Below are 21,664 nucleotides of genomic sequence, written 5' to 3'. Positions count from 1 at the left end.
TGCCAATTTCTTTCCTAAATCCCCACATGAAAAACATCTAAACTAGATGTATCTGATTCCACGGGGAACTCGGGCCATTACCGCACACTATGGAGAAATCATCGGATTTAAGGAGTTGGCTGTGTGAACAAGGAAGGATATTGAATAAATATGAATATGGCTCGTTCAAAATAAACATAAAAGTCTTTTGTTCCAGCTGGTAGACTTTGAGTATAACGGACAAAACAATTCTTCCATAAAACCTCAACTTGTGTCCGTGCATATATCCAACTGAGCGAGTGTTCCTGTTGCAGAACGTGTTGGAAGTGGATGTTGTGTCAGGTGCCCGGGGTACTTCGCTGCATCTTCACAGACACATTAGCATTTTAAAATGCAGTAAATGCACCCAGGCGTTCGGTGAAACACTTTCCGCTGCTTCGGAAATAGTTCCATGAAAATTTCAAATTCTTCTTTGTGTAGAAAACTGAAGCACACGGACATGAACAGGCTCAGGGAATCTGAGCAAAGATTGTTTTCTGTTGAAAGAATAACAAAATAAAAGTTGATGGAGGGACTTTCACGGAGACGTAATAATTTAATAAAGAATAATTCTTATTAAACAATCATCATGGAGAAATGTACGAAAATCTGACTTGTGTCTTCTTTCTCAGCTGCTGAACAATGTTTACCTAAACCACCATTGTGTAGCATTCAGGTCAGTTTGTGGCTTTTATTGTTGCTTTATTTATTTTGTGTAACATGCAATTTTCTTCTCTAACTCAGAATTGTTTCACTTTTTTCATTCTTCTGTATTTTTGTTTGTTACTCTGCTACTTTGCTTTTGGGTAAACTACCTCAAACACACACACACACACACACACACACACACACACACACACACACACACACACACACTCACTCCTATTTAAAGTGATATTTCGCACAAAGCTTGGAAGCAGAGAATCTTTGATAAATGAGGGTGATTAGCTGAATGTGTTGATCTGATGCTCAACGTTGCAACAATATTTGCAGGTCATTGAATAATATTTGATTTTATTATTTTCTTTTCTGCAACCCAAATTATCTATGATGGCAGGGAACAGTAACCCCGGCAATTATGGCGACAAGCTAATTTCACAATATGATGAGTTTGTGTTTTGGTGGGAACTTTGCAAACTTATCCCACAAAGTGCTGCTGAAAGGATTTGTATGTCCACGTCCAAGCAGCATCTCTGATGTCTGTTTACACCGTGAAGACATCGTTAGTGTAGTTTTTATTTCTTTTATTTGACTGTAGTTGAATTGGTGCAGATCTCTGTGATCTGCTCCAGCTGTTATGCTTTACATCTACATTTCAACTTCTGCACTGCGGAATAAATTCTTAAAAACCACACAATCAATTAATCAATTATCAAAACTACAGTGTTACCAAGAATAATATGAATCAGTGAATCGATTAACTTTGATCTCCATTGATAATACTGTAAATAATGGAATAAAGCTGTAGACCAAATTCCTTTCTTGTTTTTAGACTGATGGATCTAATTTTCGGTAAAACCTTGGAGCTCCGAGCACTTACATCAGACTGCACGGACTCAGCTGTGTTAACAAGCTGTAATCAGTTGTCACCTTATCTTATGATTCATGGAACAAACAGTGGGATTTCCTTCCTGAAAAGGCCTCTGACACAGACAAGCACAAAGTGGAAGGGTATTAACGGAGGAAAGTAATGATTTTATATCATATTTGGGGAAAACTGTAGTTTATTGATTTGGTTTCCTGAGACACTGAGCATACACATAACTTCCATAACATCTCTGAGATATACCTTCATGCATATTGTCTTTGTGACTACCACTGCATCATTGCCAAACACTAAGTAATTTGGAGACTTTGCTCTTTTTCTTAGAATTTAAATAAAAACATCAACCCAACGGGATCTGAGGCTGAACAGACACCGCCTTGTTTTCAAAATATTATTCAAAATATCAATCATCGGCTTTTAAATAATGTATTGACATAACAGCATTGTTATGGTGGACAGAGCCAGCAAGAATTACAAGACTATAAAAATGAATGGCAGCTCTGAAGCTTTAGCGTAAACATGACATTTATATTCTGTGTGTGTGTGAGTGTGTGTGTGTGTGAGTGTGTACACTTTTATTTTTATGGTTGTGAGTTCTAATTTTGGTACAAAAACATTGTTGGAAGGACATTTTGGCCTCCTCTCAACTTCAAATGGCATTTACTGTGCTTGTGTGTGTGTGTGTGTGTGTGTGTGTGTGTGTGTGTGTGTGTGTGTGTGTGTGTGTGTGTGTGTGTGTGTGTGTGTGTTTGAGAGAGAGAGAGAGAGAGAGAGAGAGAGAGAGCACGAGGAAGACTGACTACACCATATGAGGTCTTTGTAAATCTTCGCCTGACTCGTGCTGACGTGGACGGTTTTCCAGTAAACCACCACGGACGAGAGAAAAACAATCCAAATCCAACTCAAAGACGAGTCGTGTCGCTTCCAACGACCTCTTGTGTTCTAAAGCAATAAATGCAATCTGAAGAAAACATGTCACCGATTGTTTGACATTCAAAGAGGAGGGAGGTGCCAAAGCAGACAGAGCAGAGTGTGGCAGCGAGCGTTTGTTTGTGGCCAGGCCATGTGGTTTGCTCTGGCCGGTGTTTCAGAGGAGCAATGCGTGATTATCATACCGCAGCTATTTTTCCAGAACAAATCTATTTAGAGAGATAAGAATGTCGATTGGGCTCTTTAACGGCATGAGCCTGCATCCGAAACAGCCTGGGACGGCCGGGGATGCCCTTTGCTTACAAAAATAATCATTGTGTGCCTAATCCAAAGAAGCTAAAGGTTAAAAAGTGGGACGTTGAAAGTATGTGTGAAGCACAGGCAGGATTATCATGAAGCGAATATGAACGAGTGAGTGTGTCAAAGAGAATATGTTTAATTTAAGAAAATAAGTCGGTGCCTGTGCAGTCGGAGCAAGGAAATAAAAACTCAAGGTAACGACAGCTGGAGTTAGATTCGATCTTTACACTGTGGTCACGCAAAACCTCAACCTTGCCAGAAATTCAAAACACAAAAACATCTCATCTCTTCCCGCTTGATTGAAATCTATTCCTCCAGTCCTCGGAGAAAAACCCACACGGCCCACTCCAGGTACACACTCCTCAAGATGGAAATCTCATAAAGTGAGACCCCTGTCATCACGGGAGAATTCTTCAAATTGGACGTGGCAACGCGCTTAATGCTGCCTGATGTCGGGAAACACTTGAAACCTGTGTTCTTTTCTGCAGCGCCGGTGCAAGGAATGGGAAGGGTTGAGGCAAAAGGCTTTTAAGCTGCAGAATCACATCCCTTGCTTCGTCATTCCAAGACGTTTCGCAACTAAAGGGACCTCTTATCAGACGGAACTAACCATCCAGTGAAAACTGCAGAATTGGAGATGTCAGAGCTTCTCCCCTGAAGCCAGCTCTTGCTTGGAACTGTGTGGAATTTGCAGTAGTTTTCCACATCTGAGAGGGCCAAGCATCTGCCATAGTTTGAGGCCTGTTATCATTAACCCCCTGAAAAGAAAACAGAAACCTTCGCCCCCGCAATACACAGGGACAAAGCGTCAATCAGTGGAAAGTCTGCAATGAGGAGACAATGACGAGCCATACATTTGGGTTTGGAAAGAATTCGCAATGAGAAAAGTCTCACCGCAGACTCGCATAACTGAATTTAAAGGATTGAAGTGCTTTGAATGAATCAATCGACATATTGTCCTCCCATTGTACTACGGCATAATGGCTTATGTTTCATTCACACTTTGTGTGTAACTGCAACTCAAAACGTATATATTTTTCCTATTCTCCCTTTTCTACTTACAGCGATTATGTTTGCAGGCTGCACAGATTGTGTAAGAGTCAACGGTCACACTAGTAAAAAAGGCTGATGCTTGTAGGCTACAGCGACAACAACATACTAACGTAATAAATCAAACGTTATGGTGTTGGGTAGTAAAACTGTATAGCATGTTGTCGTTAGCACTGCTGTAGCCTGCATAAACGTAGCTTTACACATTTGCTAATGGAACAGTAGACTCATGCACAATGTCTGTGTAGCCTGCAGAGGGAAAAACACACAATCACTAAATATGGAGAATATGACCACAAGCTCTTCTAGCACTAAACGTAGAAGTTATCTAGCCGTTATTAGTTTTGCAGGTATAAGCCAAAGTCCTGGACAAATTAAATCGGTCTGAAAATGTTGTGAGCTTAAGGTTAAAGGATCATCACTTAGAATACAGCCCGATCAAAAATCCTGTCATTGTGATGCTCTAGGAATAGTCAGGGGATCCTCAAAGTTATCAGGATTCATCCTCTGGAGACCATGAATGTCTTTACTTAAAGTTATGGCAATCGATCCAGTAGTTGCAGTTTCGTCCGGGACCAAAGTGAAGTGAAGAAACAGACGCACCAACATTTCCTCCGGCTAAAAATAATTTGTTCAGCTATTTGCAGATTCCTTTATTTTTCCGCCTGTTTTGCATCAACACTAAATATGCTACTTCACCTCGCACAACCAAAGGATTCTACAAAAGCACATCCAGTCCCCTGGATGTTTTTGAGTTTCCCAGCTACAACGAAATGCTGTAGTGAACACAGACAATTGTTTTTTTCCTTTCATTTTGCTGGCTGCGTGTTTCCTTGGCCGGAAAAAACCTATTACTCTTACTCTCTGGCTGCTTGTAGCAATGTTACCTGTAGTTCTGTTTCTCGCTGCCAATTTGGAAGCGGTCGTACAGAGAGAAGGCCTGGTGTCCGTCCCAGTCTGTCAGCTCCACACGCAGAGCATACTGCCGCTGACTGGTCAACTGGTAAACGTATTCGTTCCCCAGCCAGTGCTCTGCGGACACGCTCCCAAAACCCTGCAGAGACCGAAGAGAAAAACACAGTAATCAGCGTGGACATACCATCGAAATGTGTTTTTGTCCGTCACTATCTCTTCTCATTTTCCCAGAATGATAAAATCTCAGCACTGGAGGATTGTGGAATGGATGAGAAGGAATTTTTTTTATTGATTTATTTTTTGGACAATCAGAAATAAGATCAGAACAAACAGATCATATCTAAAAATAAATAATGTGGCTGTTTATGCAACGGCAGAAATGTTTAGCATCCTATCGTTCTTCTTCAATCCTGAAAAAGACAAACACATAACTCACATTGTGTATTTCAATGTATTTTGTACGCAGGTTTTTTTTCAAACACGCTTTATCCATCATGTGGATAGAAGCACCTATCCGTAAAAAGTGTGTAAATTGGTACCAGCTGTAATGGACGCACACCTTTTTCCATCTCTGCCAAGTCACACATGTTAAACTCATTATTACCTTAAGACGTCTTTCCCAAAACATACACTGCAGGAAGGGACACCACTTCAAACAACTGCAAAAGTCGGTATTTGATCAGAGTGGCTGGCGGTCACAGGCAAAGTGCTTCTGACAGCAGCAGATTGCCGAGGGGAGTAGCGCCAAGCGGGATGACATTACAGCTCTGACAGGACGGTCTGGGTCGCTCCATTAAAGACGGAGAAGGAAGGAGGGTGAAGCGGAGAGAGTCAGGGAGAAGTCTGTGTTTGTGTTGAGCGTGTGTGGTGATGAGGAATGGGAAGGAGGGAAAGTAAATATGGGGCATTCCTCCGGGCTGAGGCATGTCCTGCCGAGTGGGTGGAAGTGAAAGTAGCCGGGGCCCATAATAGCTTTCTCCCCTTTTTATTTTCTCCCCCCCTCTCTTTCTTCCTCTGCAATTGATCGTGCTCCTGATGAGATGCTCCCTTCTGACTGGCTTTCAGCTCGGTCCAATGCCTCCTACAGCGATCGCGGCTTTTCTCCAGAACCCAGGCTGGAGAAAAAGCTCGGAGTCAAGCTCTGTTGTTGGTTTCCCGTTACATGTTTCTGGGGCTTCGTGATTCTTCACATGCAAACCTGATCTACATCGATCAGCTCAGAAAAGATGAGGACCTGCTTCGTCACGTTGTTGAGCTTGAATCCCTTTTTGTATGAAAATAAGTAATTGTCAGCGTTGATCAGTGTAAATCTCAGGAACTGCTGCACGTTCAAAATCTCAAGCTATTGAATTACCAGCAGCATTATTTTTAGCAACCTTTCAAATGTTTATTCAGTTCGGCATTTCAACAGTTTTAATCCAAAGTATTTCAACAGATTACCCAGAACACTTCTAATGTAAACTAGTTCTTTACAGATTCAGTTGCTACATGTGATGTTTGTGTGTCGAGCGTCTCAGGTTGATGAGCAACTCACTGGTTAACTGCACATCTGGGGCACCCGGCGAGGAATGTTCTTCACATTATACAGAAGACTTGTGCAGTGCCTGTTCTAAATACGCCTGTTTGATACCCTGTCCAAAAACAAACTGTTCCCTCTATGTTTGGCCCTCTCGTCCACACACAGATGTCCATGTGCGCAAGTAAACTGAGCCTTTGGAGACATCTGAGGACATCACAGCTTCTTCACGCGTGTCTACTGTTGGTTTGTGTAATGAGCATGTGCCAATTGGGGCTTTTTTTTATACTAATACAAGTTTAGGCTAAATTTAGCATCACTGCACCACATTACTGGCATTCACAGGTGTCTGCTTTCCAGAATATTACCAAAGTGTTCTTCTCTGGTATATGACGGATCGTCCATACACACTTTATCACCACCTACTGGGGCTTGTTTGAGTATTCATAGTTTATTTGCGTTCTCGTCTGGATGAAGATCACGGAGCTGTGCCCCCGCTGCTGCACACAGGGCTGTTCGCTTCTTTGTAAGATGGCTGGAGCTCGACTCAGTCCGCAGAGGTCGTCCCTTAGTTTGACGAGTTCCCGCCCCTCCTGCTACAAAGCCCTGTTGGTCTGTTTATTCAAAACATATTAATATTGAACACGTTCAAATTGCACCATCGCGTCTCCTTGGCCCCCCCCCGGCAGCACACCTGCCAAGTTTGAAGTAGATGTGATGAACGGATTTTTAAACAAATTGTGAAGATAAGAGATTTCTCGCATTATACTAACATGAAAGATTGAGTTGTTGAACATAATCTCCTGCGATTTGCTGTCTCTTAGTAATGTAATTGCAAACATCAGATATCACTTGAATACGTGCACTACACCCCTGTTGCCAAAACAGTCTCTGCGGTCCCATAAAGAAACAGAATCGCAGCTTTTTTACTGAAAAGTTTACAAATCCTCCCAGTACATTAAATCAGTGAGCATGAGCCTCTGAGGGGCCGAGAGCGAGAAACTCCACAACACAATAAAAGCCCATTGATCACGTCCAGTCTTCTCGAGGAGACCGACGGCCACACTCGACTATGAGATCAGCAGTGGACTGTAAAAATCAGCTATGAGTGTCCCCTCATGTGCTGTAAAGCCCCTCACGCACTGCGTCTGTCCACCTGTTTCAAAGCTGGAAGGTCCATCCACGTCTAATTTATAGAAACTTACTTTCTCAGCCTCAAACGACCTTTAATTTATTCCCCTGTGTTCTGTTTTCTCTTCCATTAACTCCCCGCCCGTTCTTTTTTTTCCTTCTCAACAATTAATCTTCCTCCTTCTACCCCAAAGTAGCGAGAGCCAGGTCAGTTTGACAATCTCTCCCTCCTGTTCCCAAATGTTGTTTAACAGCTGATGTGGACATTTCTTATCGAAATAGGACCATAATTACTTATGTAAGTGCATCACAGAGTTATTTGCTTTAGTTGGTTTCACCGTGAAAGTTTCTTGGCTCGTGCTGTGCCACAAACATGATGGTAAACGGTCCAGCAAGACCAGCGGAGAAAGGGAAAATAATTAAACTGGAAACATAGAGCGTATTGCATCCGAAAGAAGTCAAACAGTTCGTTCAACAATAAACTGGGGAAGGTAAACACAGGTGACTTACACGGCAAACACCAGCAGCGCAACTGCTAGTAACAATAAACCCAATTTAACATCTAAACTCAGCTTGGTTTAGGCTTAATGCAAATACGCATACATGGTTATGTCTCGATGACAAACAGATGAAACACCAGGAACCGGGATATAGAGACTAAACAAATGTGTGTGTGTTTGTTCTTTATTTCAGATTTAGGTAATAATTTCCTGTTGGACGAGAGTAAGAATAACAGTATATCACTGGATCTCCGTCTGAGGAGCGCAGCTGATCTCAGACACTGTAGACGATATTGCGAACACAATAACAACATGGGGAGGTATCGCTGAGGAGGAATCACATCTGGCTGAAACGTATCAAATGGTCTCGGACCGGTGGATCCTGCCTCTGTTTTCAACACATTCAACGGCCAGATCATGTATTCTGTTTGTCATAATCCTCGAGGAACGAGACAGGATGTTTTTCTTATCGCACAATTTCGTAATTTAGACATAATGGATATAGATGAGTGTCTAGACGCCGGGAGAGTGTCTCTGTCCGTTCATTTGTCTTGACTCACCATCTTGTACTCCTTCCACGTCCTCTGGAAGTCCATGCTGCCGTCTTCTCTGCGCTGGATGACCGTCCATCCACCGCCGGCTGTTTCCATGTTGCAATAAACCTACACGATTAGAAAGAGGAAGGAAGGAAAAGTTAAAAAAGATTAATTAAACACAAAGAGGACTCATAGACTGTAAATTAAGATGGACGACATGATGGCTCCCCAAAAGTGAAGCCAAATCATGTTGATCGTCTCCTGGTGGCTGGCTGCAGTAAAGTTCACAAACCCCACCTGCTCCATGTTAGTGGATGGGACATGGGCCACTCTAAAAAGTCAAAATACACATCAAATAAATTCGTTTTTTCTGGTAAGTCTGTTTTTAATTCGTCATTTGATGCTATAAAATGAGGTGAAACATCCTGATTGACAGCTGAGACAGACTCGTAATTGGTCGAGTGTGTGTATCTGCTGGAACTTGACCCCACACCACGATCACTGCCGCACAGAGTCTGGCTCAAGTATGGCGGCACCCGTATCGGAGATGTTTGGGCTTCAGAAAGGGTAGAAAGTGGAGACGTGTCGTCCATCTTTATTTACAGTCTATCAGAGGATTTATAGGTTTCAAGATGTAATTCAACCACAAAGGTAATGAATTCAATATCTAACATGACTCTCTGTGGCATTAACAAACACTGAAGGGTCATTTGGAGAATTATTCGGGTTCAGACGCTCCCTCTTCCAAGCCTTCACGATGAATCATCTCTGGGAATGCGACGTATCTGTGTCCTCCTCAAACATAATCAGTGTCTCCTTATCCCTCACCGACTCCCCAGAGATGTTCCTCATCAGACGGCTTTGTTTCTGCCGGATCAAAGTGGGGGTCCGGGCTGGACACATACCAGCAGACACCTGGGTATAATGTGGCCCTTAACCTTGGACCTCAGTGTGTGTAAGCTGATAAGGCAGGGCTGGTGCTCTATCTGCAGCGTTGCTCTTTGTTTTGAGGAGGAGACCCCAGGGTGGAGTGGAGAAGGTCTCTCACCTCAGCCAGCGCACACAGCTGAACACACACTAACCCAGCCTGGGTATAATTAAGGAAGTACCCCTGACAGAATCATTTTCCCCAGGACTGGCTCATCATTCATGGTTTACTCGCACAAAAAATAACACACACACACACAAACTATTACCTTCAACACCAATGTTTTCCCCGCAGTTAAGTGTAATTGCCTTTTTTGCAACATTTGAAAATGGCCGTCATTTCCCCTTTAGTCTTTTTATGAGTAAACTGAAAAATGTGCATGAAAACAGGTGTCCCGCTCCACATCTGTTCCAATAACCTCACCCCACCGCTCCACTCTCAAAGCTGCTGAGTGGATTTTAAACTGTCAGTGTTCCTGCAGCAGTTAGCAGCTATCGCTCACACTCATCTGTGGCTCTGATGTCCAAACTCAGAGAAAACAACCCACTGTGAAAGAGCTTCCTAGACGTGATGAAAAGACAGATATCCTCACATTACACTGGACCCGTTTGGCTGCGAGACGCTACAGCTTCTCACCTTTTTGGTCTCCTGGGCGTTGATCTGGATGGTGTAGATGGCGGTCTTATGGAAGCCGGCCAGGTAGAGGTCGGCACAGTCGCGGAACTTCTTCTCTTCGTCCGCAACCTTTGTGCTATTAGGAACAACTGTGGGCGCACATGGAATAACAAACACGGGTTTATTTTCTTTGTAGAATACGATGAAACTAAGACAGATTAAACACAGGAAAGCTACTTGTGCTACATATAAAAATGAGCATTGAGTGACTCGCACAGATTGGAAACACATTCTGCTCATTCTCTGCTATGAAATGTAGAAATAGTTTTACTTCTGCAACTTTTTCTATGATAAGTAAAACGAGAACTAAGAAATAATCTTAGTCACTTTCCTGCTAAAAGTGAAATGAAAGAAAATCGACCGGGCGCCAGAAGCTAATTGGCTCAGCTCAAGGTTGAAAACATCTGCTTATGAGTCTCTGGAGCAAACCAGTTATCTAATCCATCCAAAATTCCAACAACAATAAATTGGGGTTTTACTGGAAATGACAATAGTTAGGTGCAGTAACTTCCTGGAGCCTCCTCTGGTTCTCTGGAAAATGTCGTACTGATGACAAAGCCATTTAGAAAATATTTAGAGGGCAAGGCTAGTTGATTCTCCCCCCCCCCCTCTGTGTCCAGACCTGATACACCAGCAAAATTGACAAATTGCCTTGAAAGTTAAGCAACTAAAAAGCTGCTTCCCTTCATACAACCTGAAATCAAAGTTGTAGAACGTTCTTTGAAATCACAAGTCATCATATTCCTCATCTGTGAATATCTCATAACCACCAGATAAAGTCTGAGGGCGTCTGACGTATTAACAAGACAGAAGCCGTTCATTGACTGATTGATTTTTCACTCTGAGGGAAGGCCTCAGATTCTGACACCACCAGCTGCATTCATTTCCATCTGCAGATAATTATGGCGGCACCATTTTTTAAACCAAGCAAAGGCGCTAAGGACAAAATGCTACAAGCTATAAATTTCAAGTTCCTGTTATAACAAGTGGTTTGTATTTATCTACCGAGCTCTCGTTGCGTTGACGAGAATTCCTTCAGATCCCCCCCCCACTCTCTCCTCTCACTTCTGTCAAATGAAGGCTTCCTCTCAGTTTTCACACAGTTGTTTTTATTATTGGAGTGGTGGAGGCGAGGAGGATGTCAGTGAGAAGTGAAAGGTGTCAGCGATCCTCCTGCCTGGGCTTTGATCGCTCCTCCTCAGGCCGGAGAACGTCCCGGTGGAAGCAGGGAGCTTATTTTGGGTGTGCTATCGGACCATTTTGACAAAGTATTAAGTGTCAGCAACAAGAATCTCCTGCTGGGACAGGTTGACAGGGCAGGCCCTTGCACACCGGACTCTAATACAACAAAGGGTGGCCCTGTCAGGTGGTAATTTACCCCAAGCCGGCGAGCAGCAGGGGGCATTTCGGGAAGACATCGTCAGAGGGGAACCTTCTGGTATCCAGCGTGGACAATTATTTCCCAATCGCCTTTGAGAGGAAGAGGTCTGCAGAGGGACGCTCCAGAGTAGGAGCGGCTCCCTTGAACAGCTTGCTGCCCAGCTCTACAAATATTATTTATGTCCCAATATTTATTTACAGAAAAATATTTTGTGGTTCAGTGGGGACTCGTATTCAGGAGGGGGTTCATGTGAAAAGACCAGCAGGGCTCCGGTGTTTGCATAAATCAGTGCCCTTGCCAAATGAGCCAAAATACTTGAGCTAAGAGGAGTGAATAATGGAGCTGAATGGACATCACAGCCCCCATGTGACTACAATCAGTCTACTGCTGTGGGTTGAAGTTATTCACACAAGCACCAATTAATTCCTCTGGTGTATTCATATATGAAGGATGCAAAGCACCACTGGTTCATTCCCACACTTCAGTTTATAACCATGATGCATGGTCCATGTGAAAAGGATCATGTGCATGAGCGAGTTATATGTGTTCGATAATGCTCATTTCATTTCCTTTCATGTTCTGCTTTGCAAAGAACAGACACTCATTGCACAACTGTTCTCAGGTTTTCTAACTTTTGATTAAACTTGAAAACTATAAGTCACAATTCTAACACTTCTACATGCGGCACTTTTTTTATCGCACATCATTCACACTCTGACAGAACAGGGTTCACTTATCCTGCCTGTGAACAAGTCAGCATGCGGGCTGGATGCTAAACTGCGGGAGCCAGGGATTGAACCCCTGACCTGCATGTTAGCGTTCAACCTGTCCAATGCATTTTGTAGCCCTCATGTCCAGTGGATAATTTTTTTTGTTAGGAAAATCTAAATGTTGTAAATATATCTTACTTTTTACCCTCAGTAACAGCTTATGCATGATTACTGTCATGGTTCTGTTTAGACGATTCAGTGCACCTCTTACAGTTCGGAAAAGATCTTGGGTAAACACTGAAAAAGTCAAAACTGAGTTATGCATCGACTTTTTCAGTTTTCAGACAAAACCACAATCATTACCAAGTATTTAAGTTGCCTCAAATCTGGCTCTTTCTCTGTGTACATACATCTCAACCTCTCTCTTATGAGCTCTCTGCAATATAAGATCGTGAGACTTCTCCAACTGGTGGAAAAAAGCCAATATGGAGTAAAAATGCATTTGCTAAAGTTTAATTTGTTGTCTCATTTTATTCTCCTGGTCACTAAAGCATGGAAAAAATCATGTGTTCGATAACCAAGCCATTTCAAAATCTAATCTGGAGTGTGAAGTTCTACTTTTCTCTTGTGCTGAGGCATTAAACACTGCTAATGTCAAGTTTTTGGCTTCGCATGGAACCTTAAAATAATTACACTCTCTCCGACTCCTGAGTAAGCAGCTGTTAAAGTGATGAATGCCGTTCATTTAGAGGGATAACAGAACAATGTAAAACAAAATCATATTTAGCGGCCAGAAATTTTTACAGAGCGTTCCAAAGCTGAGGTCAATTACCGCTAATAGTGTGTGGCTCATTGCACCCTAATGAGGTTTAGGTAATGATTACAACCTAAACAAGAGCTCGGCTGCTTCATCTGGCCACATCAAAAAAAAAGATCTTCCCGACCCTCCATTTGCACCGCAACGGTTGAGAACCCAGTGGAAAGCTTCACGGATGGAGAAATGGAAAACAAAAAAGTCTCTTTCTGGAGATTTAGTGTTAAAACTCCCTTTTTCTAAGTATCTATCAAGTTTCCCCAAAGCAAAGTCAAAGATGATTTGAGTCCATGCTGTAGAGGAAATGCCCAGGCTCAGTTTTCAAAACACAAGTCTTACGCAAGCAGACGCCACTCAGATGCATGAAATGCTAACCCTCTCCTGAAATGAAAACACTAATCCATTCCTCAAATAAACAAAAGCCCTCCCCTGAATTCAGGAGAGAAAAAAGAGAGAGAGAGAGAGAGAGAGAGAGAGCTTTTCTGCCTCTGTGTTTTAGAGGCTATCGACAAAAACAGGGGCAGGGAGTCAGAGGATCGCTGAGATCTACCTACTCCTTCACCTCTTTTGGACAAGGCCTCCCCCGGGAGCTGTAACAGTTTGACTTATTCGGGCCGGGGTGAGGAAAGGGGAGACCTCTGACCCGCTCGCCCGCCTCAACCTTCAACACGGCCGGGGGAAGAGGAAAAGACCAACCACAGAGCAGCAGCGGTCACGTTCCATTTCTATCACCTCTCGTTAAGGCAGCCACCAATTACGGAGCGATGTATGGGCTGAGGTCTCCTGCTCCCCTGACCTCACCGTGGCAGACATGGTGGCAAAATAAAAAAGCTACACAAGTATAATTTAAAGTGAAATAAATCAAATTTAACACATAACAAAAGCAATAAAACAGAGACTGGTTGAATCGGGACTAAGTTGAATGATACATCAGGACGGCTCGGGCCAAGACGGTTCTCAATAGACGTCTAGTAATTAAATATAACATACACAGATCCAGACTAAACAGACGGAGTGCAAGTATGAGTCAAGGCCACCCGTCACATTTACGGCACGGAGCATTAAAATAACAAAAGGGAGCAGATGAATGATGAACACAAGGCATGTGTTAATCATGTGCAGCAGTCATCCGCTTGTGACTCCTACGTCCCTTCATGCCCCTTGTTGTTTCCTGTCTGATGGGAAACACCGAGACGCACTGTGGGGTCTCGAGGCGTCTCTGCAGGAAATCTAAAAAATGGAAATGAGGTTGCAACCAATCTCCAAACATTCACGTCAAATCTCCTGTGACCGACAGGATTTGAGGCCAGTGTCACGAAGAGATGGGTTTCGTTCTTAAACGGCTGAGACGGGGGTAAATGAGTTCACTGTGTTTGACCAGATATGAAAGGTTGCGCTGCTGCCGGGTCAAACGTTGAGCCAATGGATATCCTGCTCTGTTATTCAAGGGAGGAAGAGGCTCCGAGGAATAAAAATAAGCCTATTACTTCATGTTTGACATTTTAGTGAAGCTGTGTGCACGGTTCTGATTTAAGCGTGACAAGCGATTGTTGCAGGAAAACAGCGCCATGCTGGTTTATGAGAGGCACCATACCTCTTTAACAGGAGCATACTGGGTTAGGATGAGGATTTGTTTCTTTCTTCATGCTGCTTGCGATGATGCAGAATCTAATGGCCGGTGCATCCCTGTGTCTGTCAGTGTGGGGTACGGTTTACAGAACTGATGTTTTCACGAGGATCATAAAACCAAAAACTGACCAGAGGAAGTAACAAGTTGAGTGTTGCCTTGCACGGCCAATCCACAAACTTTGCTTTACACATTGTGGTCTGGCAAAGGTCAATGAGGGATTTTTCTTGGATTTGAGTTATTGCTAGTGGGGGCCAACAAAATTTGGATCGTTCTATAAGACTGACATGTGCTCTCCTCCAATGAAACATAAACATAAACTCCACGGCATGAACCGAGCCAGTGGATGATAAGTGTTTCTAAATTTTGCTTCAGGAAAAATTACATATCAAAGAATAAAAACAGTGCACTGAGCTGCATGCTAACATGCTCACAGTCACAATCAAAACATTTGTTTTAGGTAAAAACAATCACAAATCTCAACAAGCTGCACTGAGCTACATGCTATCATCCTGGTGTTTACTTGGTTGAATGTTTATTGTGTTTACCATCTTAATTTGGTAAGTATTGGAACATATTAAATGTTTTTGTTCTTTTTATACCATTTTCTGTACCAAATCTCATGATAATTCAACAATTCCAATAATAAAAAAACCCAAATCTCATCCCACATTGGGGCTAAAAACAAAGTCTGACAGTTTCATCCTCAGAGGAAAATGAATCACTCAATAGTTGGACTAATAAACTTAGTTAAAAGCATAGATGCAATATTGCCGATGCCATACACAGTTACTCACTGCAAATGAACACGGAATGGGTAAATCATGCTCCTTGATTTATTGGCTCTTAGTTTAACCTCAAATCAAAACCTTGCTTGTTGTTGTCATCATCGTCTAAACCATTCACAGAATTTCAGTGATTGGTTTTGAGCAGCTGGATCCACTCTCAGCGGCTCTGCCAGGCTATCGGACTTCTTCACCACCTCCAACATTCACAGACATTTCTAATATATTATGACTTTCTTCATCTCCATCCGCAGCACTAGACAACTGCCAAGAAACTGCGATTGAGTAAGAGCATAGTCACACTGCCGTCCAAACCTCATCTCGACATGGAAGACTTTAACTCCGTTTAGCTTACCTCCATCTTTAGAGCAGAGGTTGAGCAGGTTGTGGACGGTATCCATCATCTCCTGCTGCTGTCTCTGCAGGGCTGTGCTGTTTCCCGTGGCGCGGCTCAGCTGGGTTTCGAGCTCCCGGATAACCCCGCTCTGCCTCCCCACCAAGGTCTGGAGGCTTCCCTTCTCCTGCTTCAGCGTCTCCAGCTCCTCGTGGTGCCGCGTCTCCATCTCTAACATCTTCTGCTCCATGAGGCTGGGGGAAAGGAATAGAAGTCAAGAAGGGGCATCCTAATCTTGCAGCAGACCCCTTCAATTCCGGAACAAATCAGTCGTATTCCTTTGAACATCGTTCGAAAACTACTGTAGATACATGTAAACTTTTAATTTCCCTACTGAATTGACATTATATCAGCTACATACATACGTAGTAGTTACAGCAGCCTTTGTTGCCTTATTTGTTACCGTAGAGCAGCTGAAATAATCCTACCAACCATTAAAACTACATTTAAACACTAGATCCGGATTCTTATTTAGATCTGCACACACTCATAGATATCAGCCCCCTATATAGACCGGATTTTTTCATCAAGATCAATGAATCATTCCCTTGGAAATCAGTGAAAATCTCCAAAAACTATTCTTTCTTGTCCCATGTCAAGTTTCCCTGAAATCGGCTCAGACTTGCGTAATCCTGCTGACAAGCAAATCAACGACCCAATGGACGAGGGTGAAAACAATATTCCTTCCCCGTTCGCACTAGCTCTTTGGTTCTGATGGCCACCGCGAGCAATTGCGGTTAAAATGTGGTGATACACACCCAAGACAGACACACACAAACGCTGACGTCTATAGGTTTGGTTGCTGTGTTCCCTGCAGAGTATAAACAAACCCTTCATCGCGCAGACCCCAGACAAATCCCAGGTAAGTGAATAAGCACTTACACACATAGTGTCTAAACTTTACCATTACACAATTTAAAGCCTGAAAGACGATACGAGCTGACATTAAATTCATTAACTAATCATATCTTTCCCATGATTATAGACCTGGTAAAGGGAAAAAGAAAAAGATGACATGTATAAGATGGAAAAACGTCATAATAGCTGAAGCTTAGGGAAATTTCCCTCAGAAATCTATCTGCACAGACCTCGAGAGAAACTTAAAATTCGGAATCAGAAACTCTGCTTTCAATTGGTTCTCTATTTTTTTCTAAGTGATTGCAGAGGAGTCTCTATGGAAACCGTAACGTGAAATGTGGACCAAACCCTTTTAAACATTTATTACAGTCCCACAGGACCAATCACTGTGAGCAACAAGCTTTTCTTTTTTTAACTTCTTCATTTTGCAACAAATGCACAAAGGGCCAACTTGGAAAGCTCAGTCTCATGGATTTCAGACTGATTTACTGAACATCACAGACAATACAAGTCAATATCACGCAGCTATTTATACAGCTGAAAATGACTTCGGAAAATTGATGATTTAAGTTGTAGTCAATGAAAGCCAGTAGCAAGCTTTTCGATTTCCCACACAGAACAGCAGCAGTAAGAGTATAAAACATTTTAAAATTGATGCATCATCTTTGTTTTCTCCAGATTATCTTTGTCCAGTGTTTTATTTGGACGCTGTGTCATCTGTTTACCTGTTCTTGTCATGCAGCTTGCTGATCTCGTTGGTCTGGACCATTAACTCCTTCTCCAGCTTATTAGTGGAGAGAGAATTTTCCAGCATCTGGATCTCGAGCCTCGACGTCTGATTCAGGACCTGCCACGAAAAGAAATGTAAAGAATACAAGAATAACAAAGATGATATTATGCTTACTATGTTAGCTGCAGTTAGAGCTAATATCATGCACATCTGCACCCGAACCCTGAGGAAACGCCGGAAACATTGAGCTATATTTAAGGTTTCTTTAGACACTGGAGGAAAAAACCCGGGCACACATATAAACCATCAACTTTGTTTTCTCTTTGTCAAGTGTTCACCAAACACATGGTAATACTTAGGGAGATACTAATCTCTGCTATGATTAGCTTTTTTTAAACTTTGCAAACAGTTATCTTCGTAGTGCTTAAGCAAAAAATGACTGACCACTAACTTTACAACTTTCCATCACCTCCTCCTAAAACTCCTCCATATAATCACTGAAAGGAACCGGTGCCAAACAACTCAAGAGAAAGGGACAGGCATTTATACAGCTATTGACTTTGGCCGACTCTGTAACCTTCTCGGGCCGGTTGAGTGTGGAACGGCTGGGTTAATGGAGCGCTGGTTGGATCCTCTTAGCGGTAGTGCGTGTGCACGAGAAAGGGAAAGTAAAGAGCGGGACAGAGGAACATTTGTTGGACCTCGTGCGCTCCAGAGTGTTTAATAAGGTGTCACCTGCGTCTCGACGTCAGTCAGCTTGCGCGTCTGTTCAGCTGTCTGAGAAAGGAGGTTCGTGCCCATTTCCAACATGGCCGCCGTGTGGTTGTGGACGGCGCTCTGCTGCAGCTGGGCCATCTCCGTCTTCATGCTCTCTTTGATGTAGTTTTCAATCTGCGCCAAAACAAAACAACAATATTGCAAAAAAATGGTTAGATTCATATCGAGATTCCTGTAAACCAAGTTGTTTAAATCTATATTGTTAAGGTCACTTATTGGAAAAGGTTTCCTATCTACATCTGAAGAAAGGCACAAACGTAAGTTGTCCATAATGTGAGTAGCAGTAAAGTGAAGAATGGGTTTAGTCGATACCAACACAGCCAGATGAATGTGGTTAGAGGCCGAGATGATCAGATTTACCCTGAAGCCCCCGAGAAACAACTCTTTCATCCTTATCTCCAAACACAAACGAATGAGGAGATGGAGAAAGAGGTTGAGGTTGGATGAGATTCTTCATTTGGATCAACTACATGGGTCATTTGTGCAGTGAGCTTAGATTTTTTTCTAATTCACCCTATTGTTCCTATATTTACTTTCTTCTCCTTTGTCTCCTTGAGTCTTACCGTGTATTACATCATCGTGTTGCCTCGGGTGAACTTTAGCAATAGAAGTGTTTTTGTGTGTACGACTTTTACAAACACATTGAATATAACATTGAATAAAACAGACGGAGATGATTCAACACTCGGCCAGTGGGAGAGAATCTCAACCACTTGATCAATAAAATGTGTTTCGCCGAGTTCGGCTCTGGCTCATCAACGGACTGTAACGGCCATTTTTCTACAACGCATCAGCCAAGACAAATTCGTGTCAACACATTGCATGTGTTGGTGTCCTAAGCAACAGTTCCTATTCTGTAGCTGTGGGATACACACACACACACACACATACAGAAACTGCCTAACTTAGATAGAAGACTTTACAATGTGCAGCACAATTCTCCCCCTTTTACAGTGTAGTTTTTGTACAGTGTATCAGATGTTAGGGAATAAGTAATGATACTATGGGATACTAATAAGAGTAAGTAACGATAGAAGTGTGGGTGAAGATTAGGTCATGTGTTTTGTAGCACTCTAAAAACTAAGTCTAAACACTAGGTCCTTTCCTTGTATATTTGGCATATTTAGGGTAAATTTGTGCTTCTACTTTTAAACAAATAAGAGGTTTGAGAGAAAAGTGTGTTATCACAAAATTCTGGGTATGTTGCAAAGTCGTCACATCCTTGTGCAAACAGAGAATCTGCAGAGGCCTGCGTTTGTGCAGGTTTATGAGGACTGACACTGTAGTTACACAGTGTGATTTTCTCTGTTAGGGAGTTCGGTAAATAGAAAAAAAACGTTTTTAACGTTGAGGTTTCAACAGTAAATACAGCTGAACTGAAAACCAGGAGTGTTCACGTAAGGGTCAGGGCAGTTGCACATGATCGATTTTATGTCCTGTTACGGTTTAATGATCATGAGCGGTAAAGAACACTATACGGTAAGTGAAAAACCTACGTGCAATATCAAATTTAATATATGACACTAGGTGCCTATGAGTCATTTTATAACTATAAGTAACTTCAAACTGTTTCCACTCGACATGATGCCAAAAACCACAGGCAACATTAATACTCGTATAGTACAAGTTCACAGATCATTACTCCCTCATTCCTTAACTTTATAGCTTAGTTCCTTTTACATATGTATCAGTATGAACTGTACTGGCACGCTGTCAGTATGAGAATGACCCTGTAAATATTCACTGGTCGTTGCAGGTTAAACCAAAATCCACAGAAATCAGTTAGTGAAGTCTTAATTCATCTTTCCATCTTTCTGAAGGAACAAACAGAGAGAACGGCACTGCATGCCACTTAGAGGTACATGCACAGCTGCAGCTGAAAGGTCCGAGTGTCTGCGTGGACTGTGACAACTTAATGGATGATAGCACCAAGTTAGAGATCCCTTATGTTACAATGAGAAGTGTAATAAAAATATTTTGCTTCATTATGAAACTGGCAGGACAAATGAGAATATGATGGGTGAGCACAGCTTAGATAATTAATGAGAAACACTATCCCCGTTATTAAGTTTGTCCTAATGACGAATGATATTCATCCTTGACTGCATAAAGTTTCTAAGACTGACAGAAGAATATTTCTGTCAATGTCTGTTGTTACAAATCTTGTCGATTCCAGTACAGTTATGGCCTTAATGCACTTGCAGAGAAAGAGCATTTTTCCTGCTTTTATTAACAATAGATGTACTTCAAACATTTCAATCAATCCAAGACTGATAGACAATAAAAGAGAAAAGTGACGGATCGCTTTTCTCTTCAAAGGAAACCACCAGTGATCAACGCAGATCTGCCAAGTGATATTCACTTTAAAATGCAATATCCTTTCTTGGCAACAATATCAAAGTTAAACGTTTTTTTTCAGGCCCGACATAATAGAGCTTCCCCTGACTGTGAACTACATGAGAGTGATATAAGTGTCACTTTCCATATAGCCTCCAATGGTCTGGCCTCAGGAATTGGAACGAAAACAAGGCGTCTGGAATCCACCGAGCTCAAGTAACGATGGATTACTCTCTCTGATGATGAACCATAAAACATGACTGTGGAAATAGCTTTCAGTCCATCTATCAACGTTAAATCTCTGAGCTCTCTGGATGGCGTGGGTTGCTTATTACACCTCATTGCTTTGGACACCTTACACGAGCAGCCTTGCACTTTACTGCTGAGGTAATTGTCTCGACTGATTGAGGACGTTGATGGGATTTGCACAGCGGGAGTCACCTTGGCAGTGAAGGTGGTGAAGGGGACAGATGGCTGAGGAAAAACCTAAACCCAGCGAGCACTTCATGGTTTGTCTCCGAGGGAATTTGGCTGACTCATGGCTGGATCCTGGTGGTTGTCATAAATGGAAAGTACCAAGGGCAAAAAAAGATTACACAAACACGACCAATCATGTAAAATCATCACTTGAGAAGCTATAAAATATGTCTGTGTGGGTGTTGGGGGCATTTAGAGGGTTTCTAATCTCGACTCTGGCTAAATGCTGTGCTTTTCCAGGCAGTGACTACATGGAGGAACTATTGTCAACAATGAGAGCTTTGCTAGCACTGAAAACCAAATGTGTGTCATTTCTGAATGGGCTTAGGGTGGTGAAGTCAATTTGAGTGCATAATCAGAATGCTAAAGTGGAATTGCTTAACCCAAACTCTTTCTACAAGACCTCAGATGCTTATGCCAGCAACTGATTCACTCCGGAAGATATTGCAAATCAACCACTTTAATCAACTTCAACCTGGATCCGATTTATTTCAATTCATTGCGCTGTTTTCAAGTGACCCAGTCAAAACACCAATGAAATGTCATGCGGTACTTTTCTGTAAATATTTCTCAAATTGGAATTTGACAAGAAACAGATTTCAGACCAGAAAACTCAGCTTAAAGGCTTTACAGTTTGGTGAGCTTCTACACGGATCCCACCAACACCGGGTTAAACTAAAAAAAAGTGGAGGTCACCGTTGACCTTACATTAATGTCCCTTATACGGCA

At 42.4% G+C, this 21,664-nt stretch overlaps 1 protein-coding gene across 1 annotated transcript in view; it reads right to left on the bottom strand.

Moving 5' to 3' along the window:
- The window catches only part of angpt1 (angiopoietin 1), a 49,804-nt gene that overhangs the window by 10,734 nt on the left and 17,406 nt on the right, over window positions 1–21,664 (bottom strand). Inside the window, exons 2-7 of the mRNA XM_035183049.2 lie at window positions 18,080–18,235; window positions 17,340–17,461; window positions 15,718–15,950; window positions 10,007–10,134; window positions 8,467–8,568; window positions 4,732–4,898 (exon numbers count right to left, since the gene is read on the bottom strand). Of these exons, the coding sequence (XP_035038940.1) occupies window positions 4,732–4,898; window positions 8,467–8,568; window positions 10,007–10,134; window positions 15,718–15,950; window positions 17,340–17,461; window positions 18,080–18,235 (908 nt within the window). The remainder of the gene's footprint in view (window positions 1–4,731; window positions 4,899–8,466; window positions 8,569–10,006; window positions 10,135–15,717; window positions 15,951–17,339; window positions 17,462–18,079; window positions 18,236–21,664) is intronic.

This window comes from Hippoglossus stenolepis, chromosome 17, assembly GCF_022539355.2.
Source record: "Hippoglossus stenolepis isolate QCI-W04-F060 chromosome 17, HSTE1.2, whole genome shotgun sequence".
NCBI lineage: Eukaryota > Metazoa > Chordata > Actinopteri > Pleuronectiformes > Pleuronectidae > Hippoglossus > Hippoglossus stenolepis.
This window is presented reverse-complemented; position numbering and strand designations above follow the sequence as displayed.